This window comes from Pteropus medius, unplaced genomic scaffold (assembly GCF_902729225.1).
Source record: "Pteropus medius unplaced genomic scaffold, Ma_sr-lr_union100, whole genome shotgun sequence".
Classification (NCBI taxonomy): domain Eukaryota; kingdom Metazoa; phylum Chordata; class Mammalia; order Chiroptera; family Pteropodidae; genus Pteropus; species Pteropus medius.
In genome coordinates, this window is record NW_024340693.1 from 1,542,702 (window position 1) to 1,561,032 (window position 18,331).

General features: G+C 41.1%; 1 protein-coding gene across 1 annotated transcript in view; it reads left to right on the forward strand.

Moving 5' to 3' along the window:
* The window catches only part of UBL3 (ubiquitin like 3), a 54,778-nt gene extending 36,996 nt beyond the window's left edge, over positions 1–17,782 (forward strand). Inside the window, exons 2-5 of the mRNA XM_039862580.1 lie at positions 6,381–6,489; positions 8,949–9,035; positions 14,570–14,647; positions 14,921–17,782. Coding sequence (XP_039718514.1) covers positions 6,381–6,489; positions 8,949–9,035; positions 14,570–14,647; positions 14,921–14,973 — 327 coding nt within the window. The 3' untranslated portion in view covers positions 14,974–17,782. The remainder of the gene's footprint in view (positions 1–6,380; positions 6,490–8,948; positions 9,036–14,569; positions 14,648–14,920) is intronic.
* Positions 17,783–18,331: the final 549 nt, after the last annotated feature.

Consider the following 18,331-nt stretch of genomic DNA (forward strand, 5'->3'; position numbering starts at 1 on the left):
ACTGAGCAGTCCAAGAAGGAACAACCCGTGCGGGGCCTTGCGGGGCCTAAGGGAGATGCCTGTGCTGGGAGCACAGTGCGGGCGCGTGGTCGAGATGACAATGGGGACAATGGCGGAGACCACGCTGGGGAGTTCGCTGGGCGCCGACTCGCTAGGAGTGAACAGCAGGCACTGTGTCACTAGTGCGGCTGGGTTCCGACCTCCGCTCACCCACGTCCCCATTCCCACAACTCTAAACGGGGTAGAGGTGCCGGCCTCGGAGCGGACCAGGTGGAGGGCCCCACAGTGTGCAGCACCAGGGTGCCGTGCGCCACCCCGATGGTGGCCCCAATGGCAAGCGGTTCACTTTATTCACTGCTCCACACAGACGCCGCCCCGGAACCCCGGACCCCCAGGCTCAGCTTTCTGTTATTTTAAAAATTCATTCAGTAACTGTTTATTGAGCACTTAAAATTTTATGTTCTAGCTACCTCTGTCATAATTACGTTTCCGTCTCTCTCGTAGCTTCAAGGTTGTGAAAGCCTTGAGATTTATATTAAACCTTTCGTAAATCCAGGCACTGAGGGTAGTTTCTGCTTTAGAAAATGTTTTGAATAAATGAATGACTAAAAGTTTGTGAAACAGGCGATTACCATATTTAGCACTGCAGTTGTTTCAATAATTTGTTTTCAATCAGTCCTATGTGGAAAAAAGAACACATTTCTCATCTCCCTCATTCCATTTTTCTTTAATATTTAACAGAACTTCAAAATATGCCAGTTATAAATCCCTAACTCTAGAAAAAAAGAAAATATGTTTATTTTCAAATTCACGCATTGTTTCAAAATAAGCCACTGATAGGTTTATATCTTTTCCCTAGATTAAGTAGTTATTTTAATACAGTATATTTTCAAAAAGCACTTCATCTTCAAATGCAAATAAGGCAAATAAGTAAAGACAGACATGTAATACTATATAAATCTTTAACAAGTTGAACGCTTGCTTTTTAAAAAAATTTTGTTTATTTTGAGATAATTATAGATTCACAAGCCGTTGTAAAAAATAGTACAGAGAGATCCCATATACCCTTCACCTAGTTTTCCCTGGTGGCCACATCTTACATAACTGTAGGACGCTATCACAACAGGAAGTTGGCGCCAATAAAATCCACAGACTTTATTCGGGTTTCTCTAGTTCTCCTGCACTATTTGTGCACGTGTGTGTGTTGAGTTCTCTGCGGTTTTATCACGCGCAGGTTCATGTGACCGCTCACCCCCGTGAGATTCACAGTGGTTTCAGCACCAGGGTCCTTGGGTCCCCTTTTACAGACACAGCCACCCTTCTTCCTGAAATCTGGCCACCACTGCTGTTTTCCATTTCATAATATGTCACTGTAAGAATATTACATAAATGGAATCATACAGTGTGTAACTTTTGGGGGTTGGCTTTTTTTTACTCAGTATAATTACCTGGAGATAAATGGTGAGCTTTTTAAAAGCGATTTGCAGAGCCCAATGCCTTTCCTACTGGCTGCTCACTCGCGCTTTGGCCAGAAAGGCAGGAATGAGCACTGGGTGCAGAGCAGCTCCCCCTGCCCCCACCCCCCACGAAGCAAGCCCTGGGCTCTCTCTGCCTCGGAGACCCCGAGAAGTCGGATTTTCTTCTGCGATCAACGTGCCGATCTCTTGGTAGGAAACAGCGGATTTCTTCTAAAGGGCGTGCGGTCCAGCTCCCCGGGTGCCTAGTTCATGTCCAGAGCCCATTCCAGCTAAGTCCATCTTTCATTCTCCCCCTTTTCTTCCTCTATAATTTTTTCTTTCCTGACCAATCGATAGCAAATTGTTATTGAATTAAGTTCCAGATGAGATTTCTCCAAATTCATGCAGCCTAACAAATGTAAGTGTCTATTGCCTGAAAACTTTGTTGAAAACTTGAAACGCCATGCATGGCAGAGTTCCTGTTGTTTCCGCCAGCCTTACAGGAAGTGATCGTGATAGTTCTACCTAACCAGCAGTCTTGTTTTGATTTGTTTTGCCTCAAAAGGAATTATAAAATGTGGAATTCATTTGGCTGATCTAAATTCCATCTCTTGGGAGTTTTATTACATAATGTGAGCTCCATGTCCATTGAGTCATCCAGGGTCCGGATTGATAGTTTTATCTTTAGGCAAGTTATGTACATGTGGTATAGCATATTTTAAGCTGTCAATAGGAGTCTTGTTTTTAACTCATTATTGCTATGTCGAGAATCCCACTCCCTCGCTTTGAAGGTATTTTATAGATTGACTTACTTGGCTTCAAAGAAGTAAAAAGGTGTTTCATTAATAAATATTTAAATAAATGGTACATAATCTTTTAAAGGAAACTAGCTCACATTTGTAGAGATTGCCATACACTTACCGAGAGGAGCTGTAATTGACATTATTTATCTGAATAGCCCTGAGGAGAGTCTTACTATGTTATAGGAACAGTTAACTGCTGACCAGCTCATGCACCCAGATGTTTAGCTTGGTGAGTGCTTTCAAGATTTCTTCTAAAGGAGATGATGGGATTTTAGTGTTTTCCTCCGTCGGTACTACAGTCCGACAGTACTGACCAGCAAACGATTCTGGGACGTTCTAAATTAAGCCGCGGCCAGCGGGAGGGTGGAAGGAAGAGGCGAAGTTGAGTTAGCAGCCGGCCCAGCAGAGGCTGTGCAGCGCGTCTGGTTCTGAGTGGCGCCGGAACCCTGAATCCCCTCCAGGGGTCGTTTCTGCAGTCCCCGGAGAGTAGCCAGCCGGCCAGAAGGTGCCGCCGCGTCCTGCTTAAGCGTGAGCCTTCCAGCGGTCGCCTCCGCCATTCAGTGGAGCTGAGCCTTCTCCCTCAGGGGCCCGCACCTGTCCCAGAGCGGGCCCCGCCTCGCCTCTCCCACCGCCTTTGTCCGCAGCTTCAGAACAGCTTTCGCTTTCTTCCCGGGACTCTGCACGTCAGGCCGCGACGTCCCTTTCTGTGCAGCTGCTGCCGGTGGCCCAGACCGCACGCCCAGGTCCCGTTCTTCTTCTTTTGCCGAGCCAAACCCTTTCTTTCAGAAAAGCTTTCAGCGTGAAAGCTTTTCGCTTAACGATACACTTGACCGCCCCCTGTGGCGGACTCGTGCTTCTAATGTCACAGCGGAGTGGCCGCGAGGCGTCAGCACAGGAACAAGTCCAGACGCTGTGTCAATCCTCCGCGTCAGCAACCCGTCTTGATGCTCATTTGAAAACTAGACACAGTAGACAGGTTAATATGGTAGCGCAGAAGAATTTTACTTTTCAGAATACCTTCCTAAGCAGAAGCACGTACGGACAGTGGCTTGCTGTCAGCAGTGAGGATCCAGAGCCTGACAAACTCAGCATCGAGGTGTTTACACATTGGGACCGCCCGCATCTCCATGTCACCACCAAAAAGTACCGTTGTCCCCACACCACGTGATGAACTAGCCACTGGCCGGAGCACCCGGAGCGCCGGAGCGGGAGTCCAGTCTTAGTGCTGGCCATTCTGGTCTGCGGTTCCGCCAGCATCTTGGAACCACAGAGACTGAAATATTAGTCAAGAACTAATTAGTCGAACACCTGCTGTGCGCCAGGCTCTGCGCCAGGCTCTGGAAGTGTGTCGGGCAATGTGTGACTGCTCAGCAGCTTAACTTAGTGGGTTTCTTGCTGCTGTTTTAAATTTCGGGCCTAATCGTCTTTCCTGGAGCAGTCTGTATCTGTCATTGTCGATTTTAGGTAGTTTCAGGTGTGAGATTTGGTAAGTTCTTAGATTTACGTGTTCATGGACTCTTGCAGCTGTCCTGTTTCTCCAGAGGAGTGATGAGAGTCCCTCTGAGTAGATTTTAAAATCTCGCCCTGCTTCCTGTTCTCATTTCGTAGCCCAAACCACTTTGAACTCTACCGTGAGTTATGAACTCAGGTGTTTTCTGGGGCCAGGGAGGCATCATGAATGTATGAAGCAGGCCACTGAGAGTTCGTAGAGACTGGTAGGGTCTGTGTCAAACTGAAAAGTTCTTGCCCACCAGTAAGCATTTTAAAAAATATTTTAAAACCTGTGTCAAACACATCTGGAGCACCAACGTGTCCAACATTCTGAACATCTAGATAAACAGATTCTTTAGGACATGATTTTGAAATATGAAAGTGAAATGTCAGTTTATTGGTGACAGTGATGTGTATCAGTTTTAAAATCAGGAATACTGAGAACTTTGCCAGATGAACCCTGTTAGCGTTACGTATTTATGGGGTGGAGTGTATATGTTTCGTTTAATGTATTGTGGACATCTCTCCATGTCAGATAATGTAGATCCAGATCTCAAGTCGTTTAACAGCTGTGCCACTTCTTCCATTGTAATGAGGTGCGATCATTTATTTTTTCTTTCCCATATTGATGTTAGAGAAAATTTAAAATATGCTTTGATGTCGCCATTACACATCGTAAGAATTCGATTCTCTTTTTTCCTTTGTTATTTTTAAATATAATTTGAATAAAAGCCCGATAGAAGTTAATTTTGAACTTAAAAGATCATTTCAAGAAATAGTAGGTTCATATCATTTACATAACTCTTAGCTTGAATTTAGTTTTACTTATTTCTGGTTAAACAGACATGTGGCTGAACTGTTAGAAGGGTCATAATTTCTTGGGCATTAATGACTGAAGGGCCCTGATACAGTCGCTTGAAGCCATTAGAAGATTTCGAGTAAGTTCAGAGCATAATATCTATGTGTCAGTATTCACATGTAAAGAGGCAGCCCACGTAAAGCTATACCTGTGAGAACTGAAGTTCGCGTTGTGCTGTGTAGACGCTGGGCTCCTTGCTTTAAGAATCACTCATTACTTGTCTGTTACAGGAAATAAGCAAGGTGGTGCCTTCGTACAGTTTAGTCATTCCGGCAAACCACTACTTGAACTTACAGAGTTTCTGGATGGTACCACTTCTTTACAGCAGTGTGGTTTCATCAGCTTGCTTCCTGTATTAATAAGCTCTTAATCTAATTTCATTCTTGTTAGGAAGGGCAACCAGATGTTCTTGCTGGACATATTGAAAGAGCTTTTCACCTGGAATATAGATTTCTATTTTTTTAACTTCTAAAAAACTTTTTTAATGAGATAGAATGTACACTACAGTTAGAATACAGTTTCTAATGTGGAATATGGTCACATCCCATTGAATGCAGAATTGTGTGTAGCATTTTTCTAGAGGAGATATTTTATAACTTTCAACGCCTTTTCAAAGTCTCGAGGTCCTGACAGTTTGACATTGGCCATGGTGGCAGTAGACGGTAAATCGGTGACCGGGTATGTTGACGGTGCTGCCGCAGGCACCAATGTATTCATTGTAGACTTTGTCATCTTAAATATTTTTTATAAGAAGAAAAATATTGGTAACGGAAGGTGAGCGCTTGGACAACCTGAGGCCTGGCACACTGCAAACTGGTACAGTGACATCCTCTATTTTTATATGTAAAGAAGCTAGACGAGTCCCAGGGCTCAGCTCTGGACTGGACCCGACTTTTCGGAAGGTCTTATTTGCTCTCTTAACAGAGGCCCAGAGTATAGAAGACCTTGCTTGTACTTCCATAACTTACAGGGAAATGAATGGATGTGGTGGTTAAAAAGAAGAATATCAAGTTAATTATGGATAAAGATAAATATTAAAAGGAACATTTTTGGAAAATGTGATAAGAATGGTATATAAGCAAATACATATTGACTTGGAAATGTAAATCCAGTGTCTCAAAAATTTTAATTCTGTTATTCACCTTAGTTTTTTTACTGAGAGAGAATCCATGTTCTTTGTCACACATAGCTCCGCCTCCTTTCCTAGGAAAATTCGTGATCATACTTAGTTAAAGCAGCTACAAATTGATTCCTCCGTTAACCGTAATAAAGTTCTCTAAAATTATAGTTTCTGGTTAATTTGTTTAGTTTGAATAATTTTTATAGGATAAAAAGTTGTATATAATTTGTTTTCTCTTCATTTTTTTTTAAGAAGTAGATTATCAGCTAATTATTTTTCTGTTTGATGATCTGCAAGGTCAGCACTTTCATTAGTTTTTCAAGGGGAAATATGTAGCCTGTAGTAACGGTGATGACCAGTAGAGTCCAATTCTGAACATTGTCGGAGTAGTTAAATTTAAAAGAATAATGAATTTTGGTCTTTCTTTTTTTATTTATGATGACAAATATATCTGTTCTCCCTCATGTGTATTAAATATTAGAACTAAAATCGTATATCAGACTCCCATACTTTAAAAAAATCTTTACAGAATTTAAATAAAAATGAGAAAATGGTGTTAGTAATTTAGAATGATTGGAATGAAAAACTGAGTCATTTTTTACTTTAAAAATGTCAAGCTTTATATTAAAAGAATCTTTGTCTCCTTTCAGATAAATCTGCGCCTCATCTTGGTAAGCGGGAAGACAAAAGAGTTCCTGTTTTCTCCTAATGATTCTGCCTCAGACATCGCAAAGCACGTGTATGACAACTGGCCAATGGGTGAGTGCTGTTTTTCTCTTGAGAATGAATAACGTGACTTCTTTATGCCCTGTGTTGTTTCACAGACATTTTGTAAAGGTGATAAGTATGTAAGATATAAAAGAACACTTGATTTGAGGGTATGAGGCTCAGAGGTGATGAGGTCACTGTCCCCTTCCCCAGATCTGGTCGCGGTCCCGGTTTTTGCCTTAGAAGTGCTTAATGTAAATGAAAATAATTTTTTAAAAGAAAAACACGGTGAAGCTAACACACACTTTCATGTCAGTAAACCTATTTATACCAAGACACAAAGTAAAAGGAAAGAAAAACTACCTTTAATAAATTATAATACATTCTCTCTGGTCTTATTTATAGATAGCCTATTTAAAATTGAGTTTGACACAACATTAACTTCTAATTCACATCATTTCATGTAGTTCTCTGCACTACTACAAGGTCAAAGTGGCATAAAATCCATTTTTGCTTTGCATTTGTCAGCCAGTGTCCATGACACCAATATTTTGGGCTGAGATTTATTCCTTCTTTTCTCTGGTTCTTTTCTATGTACTGAGACTGGGTCTTGCCATCCTAAAGTGAGTCTTTAGCTTACATTCTTCCTTCGAACTTTCCCCACATCATCTTGTCCCTTTTTATGGCATGTACCATAGTGATAAGACTTTTACTTAATTGTGCTAGCCAAAGCAGTTTGGACTTTTAAGGGATAAGACTTGTTTCAACAAAGAACACAATGTGTACAAGATAAATCAGATCAGTGTTCCTCAAGCTTAAATAACATGTGGAACTCTTTGAGAGGAAGAATATAACATTCTTGCGGATTCTCTAGTGCTGACTTAAAATTTTTTTATCATAATGTTTGTTTTTAAAGATGGAAACATAAAACTGTTTTTATTAACTCATATACAACCATAAACCTAAAAACAGATCTACAAGGAAAATATAAACTTAACTCTAAAACCAAAACTGTTCAGATTCACAACATTAACGTGCCAGATGATATGTTTTCACTAAAACCTTACCTCACGACTTGCACCGTGACCGTGGTGCTGCTGGGCTGGCTGCCTGTGCTCTCATTTGCTGTTTGAGGACCCGTTGTCATCTGCAGACTCACCACAAAACCTTCATTCACACAGTGTCCCAAACCGTCATTCAGCCTGCACTCTGCAAGAATGACTTATTTATGTATTAAGTCAACCTCTGTTCTTCCCTTGTCAGCCTCTCGACAAGTAAAGAAGTCCTGCTTGGCGCCAGCGCAGTCATAAGCTCCAACGCATCCATGGGCACTGAAATCCCAAGGCCGTTCTGGGTTATAAAGGGATTGTTGGAATTATCTAGATAATCCCTTCCAGATTATCCTGAAAATGAAAACACAATTTAAAAATTCTTAAAAGAGGACGTTTAGACCCTAAGAACATGTCTTCGTAGATTCGTAGACCTGAGTTTAAGAAACACTGATTTAGACAAGTACTTAAAAATAACTAGACCGTTCTTCCCATTCGTAGCCAAGGGACAGGTCAGTGCTGGTCCGAATCGGGCGGACTGAAGCTAAAGGCTGTAGGGGAGAAGGCGGTTCGGAGAAGCCAAGGGCACTCCGTCTGCAGGCCGGAGAAAAGGACGGACCCCGTGCCCTGTCCCGTTATTCTAACAGCAGTGGCGCCTGTTTCCCTGCAGGTCACCCCCCCTACGAATCTACGAAGACATGTTCTTAGGGTCTAAACGTCCTCTTTTAAGAATTTTTAAATTGTGTCACCCATCCTCCCACCGGTTTGTCCTCTGATTTTCTCTGGGCACCTTCCCAGCTCCCGGATTTGTATAGTGTAGCATCTTCTAATATACGTGGTTTTTCAAGTTTTTCTGAGTGTTTTGGGTTAAGCAAATTAAAGTTGTGTCTTCTGTAATGTTTACCATTGGCTTCGTGAAGACAACGTATTAATCACCATTGTCCAAAAGTAAATTTTTGTTATTCTATTTTTAAAATTTTCGTTCTCCAGTTTTATTGAGGTATAATTTTTTTTGTTTTCTATATCAGCATATTAATTTTTTTTTAAATCATCGTTAAATGTTTTGTTTCTAGCCTCAAATATATTTTTAACTGGTACAAATATTAGAACATTATGATATTCTTTATTAATTACTGGTAATTGAAATTAATTTTCAAATGACATTTCTCTTTATCTAGGATTAGATTTCTCCCAGTGCGTTTGTTTTAAGTTTTAAACTTCAATACTCTAGTGTGGCACATTTTAGTCTTAAAAAGCACAAACTAGTCTTTCTGCAGCTCTCACTATTCGATGAGAAGAACCAGCAGGAGCCAAGGCTGCAGAGGTCACGTGAGTGGCGACCGGCTCACTTATGAGGAAGCTCCCCAGGGCCGCCTTCAATGTGATTTGGATCAACTTTGAGAACAATGCAGTAATGCTTAATTTTGAAACACACGTAACGAGTTCACTGGTTCTTTTCAGACTGGGAAGAAGAGCAGGTCAGCAGTCCAAACATTCTACGCCTTATTTATCAAGGACGGTTTCTACATGGAAATGTCACATTAGGAGGTAACAGTCGCCTTTGTAATGGGATTGAATGTCTCATGGTTGCATTATCCATTTGTTTACATGCTCATGTCTGATTTTACTAAAAAGTTATAACTTCAACCTCAGTGTGAATTCTGCCTGCTTTTCGATGTCTTTTTTACATTTTACATTCCGTTAAATTTAATTTAATCATCGTGAAGTGTTTACTGCCTTGTGAAATAAACGATTTCATTACAGGTAGGGGTCCATACCCATTATTTTATAGATGTAATTTCATTTATTTCTGGATAATGTAATTTAGAGGTCATGTTTTAAAGTTAAAGCCAGACGCACAAACTAGGAAACATTTATGCCAATGAGTTTTCAGATATAATAATGAGGAAGTGTTTTCAGCTTGGCTTAACTGGTATCATTGCACTTGTGCAGGAATTCAGGTGACTGGGCGACACTAGAGAGACAGGGTCGTGCGGTGATTGAAGCAGCACGTTTGAGACCAGGGCTGGCTAAGGGGCATCCTAGCTCACTGCCTACGGGCGTGTGACCTCGGGCAAGTCGGGCAAGTCGTCCCAGTTTCCTCAACAACAACAAAAAAAAGTGGTGAGGAAACGGCAGTAGCGCCTCCCGCTGAGGTTGGGAGGGTCAGATGCATTTGTTTACCCGTTCGAGGCCTTTAGAACAGTGCTTGGCACAGAGTTAACACTCTTAGCTGTCACAGCTCCTTACGTGATTGGAGACACGCAGCTCAGCAGTGCCCCCCTGTGGCCACATCTACACCAGCAGGTTTGTCTTCAACATGCGTTTCAAAACTATTCTGATAATTAGAAATTTGTAGGCAATTGACGTGGTCTACTTTAATATATCTTTGTTTAAGTAAAGTCTGACTTTGCTTGTACTCCATTCATTCATTCATTCATTCATTCATTCATTCTCCTTTCGTCCCAACCCCCATGCTAAACTGTGGGAGATCAGGTTGAGCACGGTGGACTCGCCCTCCTGGATGCTCTAGTATCGGGCGACACGGTAGAAACAGCGTCCATTGTGGAAGCGCTGTGTGGGCAGCGCCGCGGGGGCTGAACACAGATGCCCAGCACGGCAGTACTGGTGCAGTGGGCAGAACCCAAAGCGGGCAGGATCCCACGCATAACCCAGTCCAGCGGCAGTGGGTAACTGCCCTAGCGCCTGGCTGCGTTGCACTCTTGAAGGACGGGGCCACGTTTGAGTCTGTTTTTGAGCGCGTGTGCCTCGCGGAAGCTCTTGTGCTGTTGGTGGGTGACCGAGTGAATGTAGCCCGTTGACTGCGCGATGACTCTCGAGGTTCCTCTTCTCTTTGAGTACTGCTCCACGTGAGCAGTTTCCCATGAACTGAATTTTTTCTCTTTCTGTCGTGGCCCCAGAGTTCCCCTTTGTGTTAAATACGGTGGCATTTGTGTTAAAATCGAACTATCGATTCATTCCCATTAAAGTACACATTTTTACCAGTTTTTTAAAAATTGTCTTGAATAATTACCAGATTGACTTCTATTCATCTTTGCCATTCTGTGGTGCTGTCAGTCTTTTCGGAAGCAAAACCACCTCTGGCCTTGGCGATTTAGGCAAACGGCATAGGAGCATAGCCTGCGTATGTCTGGGTGTTTGACAAAGGTCAATAAAGGGTTCAGCTCTTCGGTTTTTTGGTCACAGTTTTCTTTTTAGTCTTCCTTTGTTCTTGATCATGGCTAATGCAGGAGAGAACACACAAGGTCATAATAGCTGTCTCCGGCTATCTACGGGGTCAGCGTGGGGAAGACTCAGGCTGGCTTTGCCTGGCTCGGGGCTTGCTCTGTCGCCCTGTGAATGAGACTTAGGGCCAACAGCCAGAAGTCAAAGGCAGGCAGAGTTCTAGTCAATACATGGAAGACAGTTTGAGCAGGTGAAGCTGCGTAAAGAAAAAATGGCCACATGTGAGACAGTGGCGTGAGCGGGAGAATACGAAGCAGGGGTACAGCCGCGGGTGGGGTCCGCCGCTATGTAGATGTTAAACCCGATGGGACCTGGGCGTTCCCTCCTGCTCTTGAGATTTTACAGTTCAGTAAGTTTCAGATTAAAATTTGGGGTTATCAAGTTTCTTAAAATACAGCCCTAAATCAAATCCCTTTTTTCGAGGCATAATCCTTTAGTTACATAGAATTTCAATCTACTACTGATCGCTTTTTCATTTTGTTGATGGTTTCTTTTGCTGCGCAAAATCTTTTTAGTTTGATGCAGTCCCGATTGTTCATTTTTTGTTGTTGTTACCGTTGCCCAAGGAGATATATCAGGAAAAAAAAAATTATGAGGAGTAAGGTCAGAGAGTTTACTGCCTGTTTTTTCTCCTAGGAGTTTTATGGTTTGGGGGTCTGACATTTAAGTCTTTAATCTAAACGTTTTGAGTTCATTCTTGTTTAAGAAAGTGGTCTAGGTTTTTTTTGCATGTATCTGTCCCGTTTTCCCAACACCATTTCTTGAATAGACGTCTTTACCCTATTGTATAGTCACGCCTCCATTGTCGTAGACTAAATGACCAGATAGGTGTGGGTTCCTTTTTGGGCTCTTCTGTTCCATTGATCTGTATGTCTGGTTTTTTGCCGGTACCATGCTGTTTTGATTACTATAGCCTTGTAGTGTAGTTTGATATCAGGTAGCGTGAAACCTCCAACTTTGTTGTTCTTTCTCAAAATAGCCATGGCTATTCGGAATCTTTTATTATAGTTGCATATAAATTTTAGCATTATTTGTTCTAGTTCTGTGAAAAACGCCATTGGTATTTTGATAGAGATTGCGTTGAATCTGTAGATTGCCTTGGGTAGTATGGCCATTTTAACTATGTTGATTCTTCTTCCCCGTGAGCACAGAATGTGCTTTCATCTATTTGTGTGTCCTTCGATTTCTTATTTCAAGGTCTTAACAATTTTCCGAGTACAGGTCTTATACCTCCTTGGTTAAATTTATTCCTAGGTGTTTTGTTTTGTTTTGTTTTGGTTTTGATTTTGGTTTGGTTTTTTTTGATGCAGTTATAAATCAGATTGTTTTAACTCCTCTTCTTATAGTTCGCTAGTATAAAAGCGTAACTGATAATAGTTTTGTTTCCTGCTACTTTACAGAGTTGTCAATTCTAATAGTTTTTAGTGGAATCTTTAGAGTTCTCTATGTATAGTATCATGTCATCTGCAAATACGATAGTTTTACTTCTTCCTTTCCAATTTGGATGCCTTTTCTTTCTTGTCTGGTTGCTGTGGCTAAGACTTCCAATACTGTGTTGAATAGAAGTGGTAAAAATGGGCATCCTGTCTTGTTCCTGATCTTCAGGAAAACGCTTTTATCTTTTCCCCATTGAGTATGATATTAGGTGTGGGTTTGTCATATGTGGCCTTTATTATGTTGAGGTATGTTCCCTCTATTCCCACTTTGCTGAATTTTTATCATAAATAGATGCTGCATATTATCGAACGCCTTTTCTGCATCTGTCGATATCATATGGTTTTTATCTTTCCATTTGTCAGTGTGGTGTATCACGTTAATTGATTTGTGGGTATTAAACCAACCTTGCATCCCAAGATTTTTTTAATGTATTGCTGAATTCAATTTGCTGATATTTTGTTGAGGGTTTTTACATCTGTGTTCATCAGGGATATTGGCCTAATATTTTGTTTTGGTAATGTCTTTGTCTGGTTTTGGTGTCAGGGTGATGTGGCCTCGTAAAATGAACTTAGGAGCCCTCCCTCCTCTTGAAATTTTTAGAATAGTTTGAGAAGAATAGGTGTTAATTTTTTGAATATTTGCTAAAATTCACCTATGAAGCTATCCAGTCCAGGACTTTTATTTGTTGGGAGTTTTTTAATTACTGATTTTATTTTATTTTATTTTATTTTATTTTGTAGTAATCGATATATTCAGAAATTCTGTTTCTCCTTGATTCAGTCTTGGAAGATCATATGTTTCTAGGAATTTATTCATTTCTTCCACGTTGTCCAGTTTGTGTGCATATAATTGTTTGTAGTATTTTCTTATAATCCTTTGTATTTCTGTGGTGTCCATGGTCACTTCTCTCTTTCATCTCTGACTTCTTTATTTGGGTCCTCTTTTTTGTTTCTTGATGAGTCTGGTTAAAGGCTTATCAATTTTGTTTATCTTTTTTAAGAACCAGCTCTTGGTTTCATTGATTTTTTTTATTTTTTTATTTTTTTAAAACTTTTGTTTATTTCCACTTCGATCTTTATTATTTTCTTCTACTCACTCTGGGTTTTATTTGATGTTCTTTTTCAGTTCACTTAAGTGTCAGGTTAGGTTGTTTATTTGGGCTTGCTCTTGTTTCTTGAGGTAGGCCGGTATTGCCATGCATTTCTGTCTTGCGTTCTTGTGTTCTTCCCCATAGATTTGGGGTCGTCGCGTTTTCATTTTCATTTGTTTCTAAGTATCTTTTTCTTCTTTGATCTCGTTGTTAACCCATTATGTTTAGTAGCATGTTATTTAGTGTCCGTGTATTTGTATGTTTTTCAGTTTTATTCTTGTGATTGATTTTTAGTTTCATACCGTCGTGATCAGAGAAGACACTTGATAGGATATCAGTCTTAAATTTATTGAGATTTGTTTTGCGGCCTTTCTTGGAGATTGTTTAATGTATGCTTGAAAAATATGTGTATTTGAAATGCTCCAAAAATATCAAGTAATCAGAACCCTTTTTTTAACGCATATGTTAACCCCTCATCCAACAGAGCAAGGTTTAAAAAGCAGGAAGTGGGAGGTTCGTGATGGCCAAGTAGTGGCCACAGCCGGCCCGCAGTTTGTGATCGGTGAAGAGCAGGTGCTTGGGGTGGACTCAAACATCGCGATGACAGAAATAACTCCAGAAGTTAGACGTCTTGGCTTCTCTGATTTTATACACAGAATAACAAAGGAACTCACCACGAAACTCGATATTTATGTTTGCTTAAGTGGTTCTTGGCTACATAGGTGTGTGTCACATTGTTCTCTGTATGTCCGAAATAGTTCATATTCATATTTGTTGCTTATGAATGAGAAAACCTTTAAAAGACTTGACTAGAAAACAGTAATTGTTACTCACGCCAAGACGGTGATTCTTTTAAAGTCACCTTATAAAGAAAATTATTTTCTAACTGAGGAGTACAAAGTTGAGATTAAATGTTTAAAACTAAATTTGTCATTTCTATTTCTATATTGTAGTGGCCTCTTTGGTGCAGTAATTTTATTAGGCGATTAACATACAGTTAGATTGAGAAACAAATGTTTCTCAATTTAAACTTTTCCCTATATCTAGAAAAAGAATTTTTTTAAATTTATTTTCTCCTCTAAAGGTTGTTTCCAACATTAACCAATCGTGCATTTTCTCCTTTTACCTTAAACAATATAGTATATGTATCAAGCTAATGGCCATAGCTGGAATGTCTTAATTGTAAGAAGTTCAAGCTGTTGAGGAAGTCATATAAAAAGCAGTCAGTTTTTTAAATGGTTTTAGTTCCAGTTGGTGATTTCTGTAGGTTGATGTGTATATAACAAGTTGTCTTGTACTCTTCGCACAGCATTAAAACTTCCTTTTGGTAAAACAACGGTGATGCATTTGGTGGCCAGGGAGACGCTGCCGGAGCCAAACTCTCAAGGTGAGTCGTGAGCCCCAGACACAGGCCGTCAGAAACGGCCAGTTTTCCTTGGACTTTCTAGGGGAAGGGAAGTTTTCATCGTTTATGAATAGAGCTCGTTAAGCAAACGACGAGACATTTTTGGAAACACACTAAAACTTAAAGAGCATTCGTTATAGCTTTTTAACTTAAAAACGGAAACATTGACGAAGCCCCATTCGTCAGTGTGCTCGGGGCCCCTGCCCCGGCCAGGCGGGGCGTCTCCATAGACAAGGCTGTCCTCCTCTTCCCTAGGTCAGAGGAATCGGGAGAAGACGGGGGAGAGTAACTGCTGTGTGATCCTGTGAGCGCCGCCCGCCGAGTGTGCTGTGCCGTGGCCTGTGTCTCTGTGCTGCCAGGACAGAGGGGACCCACGCCGCGTCGGGGACCGCGGAGTCTGCCTGCAAAGCCACGGACCGCATCATGACCCTGTGACCACTGTCGTCTTTTCTCACGAAAGTAAAAAGAACCAAGAACATTTTTCACTATGACTTTTTATTTCTGGTATTTTTGTTTCTGTTAAGCAGTTTTGAAATGTTGGGTTTTGAGTGCAGTCAGTCTCCATGGGGAAAGTTAACACGTTGCACCTTTGATAGCAGAAATCATTTTGCCGCCACAAAAATCATCACCAGACTAACAAATCAAGCGTTCCAAGTACAGTTTGCACTAAAAAAGTTTGACGTTATTTTCTTCATCAGCAGAATTTTTAGCATAGTTTATGGTACCTAGAAATACTCGTATATACAATTCCACACTGGAAAACACTCAGCAATTAATGAAGTTAATTACTGGGCCAACTGGAAAGGAAAAAATGGAAAAGAAACTAAAATGTTGGGTGAATTCTACCAAAGTCAGCCGCGGCGGCTGCGCTGGCACAGGACACTAAACAGGGCGGTGCGCGTCCCTGAAGCCGGTGGAGCAGCGAGCGTGCCCGTCGAGAGCCCCTGGCACAGAGCCGAGCGGATGGCTGTTCCCGTCACGCACCCGCCACAGATGTGAGCGCGCGTGCCCGCGCAGCACGGAAGGGCCGAGTGTGTTTCCTAGCCTTAACGTGGGGGGTCCCGTCGCCCGCACACCGCCGTCGTCGTGCAGAACTCAGAACACCTCATTCACTGTTCACTTTTACGTATCGAATATCAGCAGTTGGAATTTTTTCGTAATTACTCTCCTCTGTAACTGTCCAGTGTCTCACCCATCAGAGCGTTCAGATGAATTCTTCAGATTAAAAAATTCTCCATAGTAACTAATTTGTTTCTTTACGTAGTTTGCATTTGGTATCAGTGCTTGCAATTGTATTAAAACCAAAAGCTGATTTTTAAGGCGTACATAATTCAGGATGCCATTTTTCTGTTTTGTACCAATAATTTAAAAATTGATATGCTAAAAACAATTTGCACAGCACTAAAGCATGAGCTAGTTTCACCTAAATCTGTAAAAATATAAAAGATTTTATATTTTTTCACTGGGAAGAAATTCTTCCTGGATGAAATTACAAATATGTGTAGAATATATTTAATAAAAAACTTATAAAATACCTAACTGTAGAACTTAAATATAGATTGGCGTGTAGCGTATAGAACAATATTCCATATAAATAACTGTAGCCTTTATAAAATGAAGTCGCGGGCTGACACGTCGTGTACTCAGTGTCCACGGTCCTTTCAGACATTGCGTGTGAACGGTTTCAGGGGGTCAGCTTTGTGTAAAGGTGATCGGGTGAGCTCGTTGTCAGCGCAGCAATGAGAAAGCGTGAAGTCCAGTAGATCTACGAAAACATTGTTCATACCCGTCAGAATTAAATTTGTATAGAGCAGAGTTTTAAAATGAGTGTAAATAGCAGTAAACGTTTTCTTTCTGCAACCTGGACTTATAGATTCTTTCTGTAAACTAAATAAAAATATAGTGCATTTCAGTGATCATTTTAAAAGTCTTGATTAGGTCGATAATTATTTAAGCACTGTCTCATTCATGTTAAAATTGTTTTATTTCTGAATCTTTAAAAAGTTTGTTTTATTAACATTCTATTGGTGGTGTGGCAAGTTAGCCACATGCGTCCTTGACATTTAACCTGGTTATTTTGTGCACAGTCCCAACAATGGATAGAATTCTGTTTCTGTTCTCACTAAATGCCATATTCAAGGGATGTTGGATATTTACGTGCTGTGTTGATTAGCTCAAATGTGAACTCTGAGTGTTGGCAAAACACGAATCTGGTAGTTGCTTAATTGGGCAATTAAGCCACTTATGGCTCTTTTCTTCTTTTGTAAAACAAACTACTGGTAATTATTTTTAATACCTACTTTAATTCTAATTCGCCTTCTGTTTTCCCAAAGTTAAAGACTATCAGCTAATTGTGACTGAATTTTTATGATGGTTGAAAGTATTCTCATTGGTTTTCAATATATTTTTCTGTTCCCACGTTATAAATTTCCCTTTCACAGGACCTCAGTGTAGAGTTTGCAAATGGATAACCTTGTTTATTAGTAGAGAAAGAATTATGTCACGTAATACTTAATATTGTGCAAAATGAAAAAAAGAATAAAAGCAGTAAAATTATAGATGGAAAACACCAAAAATTTAGATGCCTTAACAATGTAACATGAAAATACTCAACTACCCCTTTTAAAACAGTTTCCTGGAAGCCTGATGGTTGAAAAATGATTGGTCACAGCCAAGGCTACTACTGAAGGTCCCTCTGCCAAAACGACAGCCCACTGACCCAGAGGCGGAAGCTGCATAGACCCGGTGATGAAACGCAGCCCGAGTCGCCGGCCTGCGGGGCTGCCCGGCCCTGGGCATCTCACTCGCCTCTTTCACCTCAGTCGCCCTGGACTTTGCTAAGCGTCTGGACCGGGCGGGCTTCTCTGCCGTCTTAAAGCCTCAGCGCGTCTCCTTGATCTGCACCGTTTGCTTTCTCTTCACGATGAGTCGTATCTTATCCTGTCATGAAAAATAATAGTATCTAACATCATCATGCTCATTAAACGGGGTTTTCTCATGACGCTTATCCTTGGTTTAATGTCACCTCGACCTGTACAGTAATTTCTGTTAGCTGATTGTCATGCACACTGTCTAATGTGAAAAGGAATTAAAACTTTCTTCATCTGTTGTAGAATACTTCCCTTCTTTTAAATGACTTCTATTCATAATTTCGGTGTATTTTCCTATTTTTTATCTCTCGACTGTTTTTCCCTTTTGTCTTCCAATTTACTTCATTACATTCTTCAGTAAATTCAGTATTGTTCAGCCTTTATTCAATATGTTACCGAAATCAAAGAGAAGCGATCAGACAAAATCCAGTGTGCCGTCATACCACCCTTACAGGTAACGGTCACAGCTGTGTTTTCAGATTCTTTTTCTATTACTGTTTCCATAAGGGGGTCGCTTGTTAGCCGTATAGTGAGCGGGGTGGGAGGAGGGCTGGAGAGGAGGGAACATAACAAGTAATTAAGGTCGGACCCAACTGCAGACTGCGGCCCGCGTCCAGGCCCACGTTCCCTGGCCGAGCTGGAGGGGGCTTCCTGGATGTGGGCCGGAGGTGACTGGCTGTGACTCCACGTATCCCCTCCAGACGCTTGGCGGCCTTCAGAAGAATGTACCATATATGAAGCTCTTTTACAGATGTGGTGGGAGCGGGTGGCTTCTAAGAGTTCCTGGATGAAACTC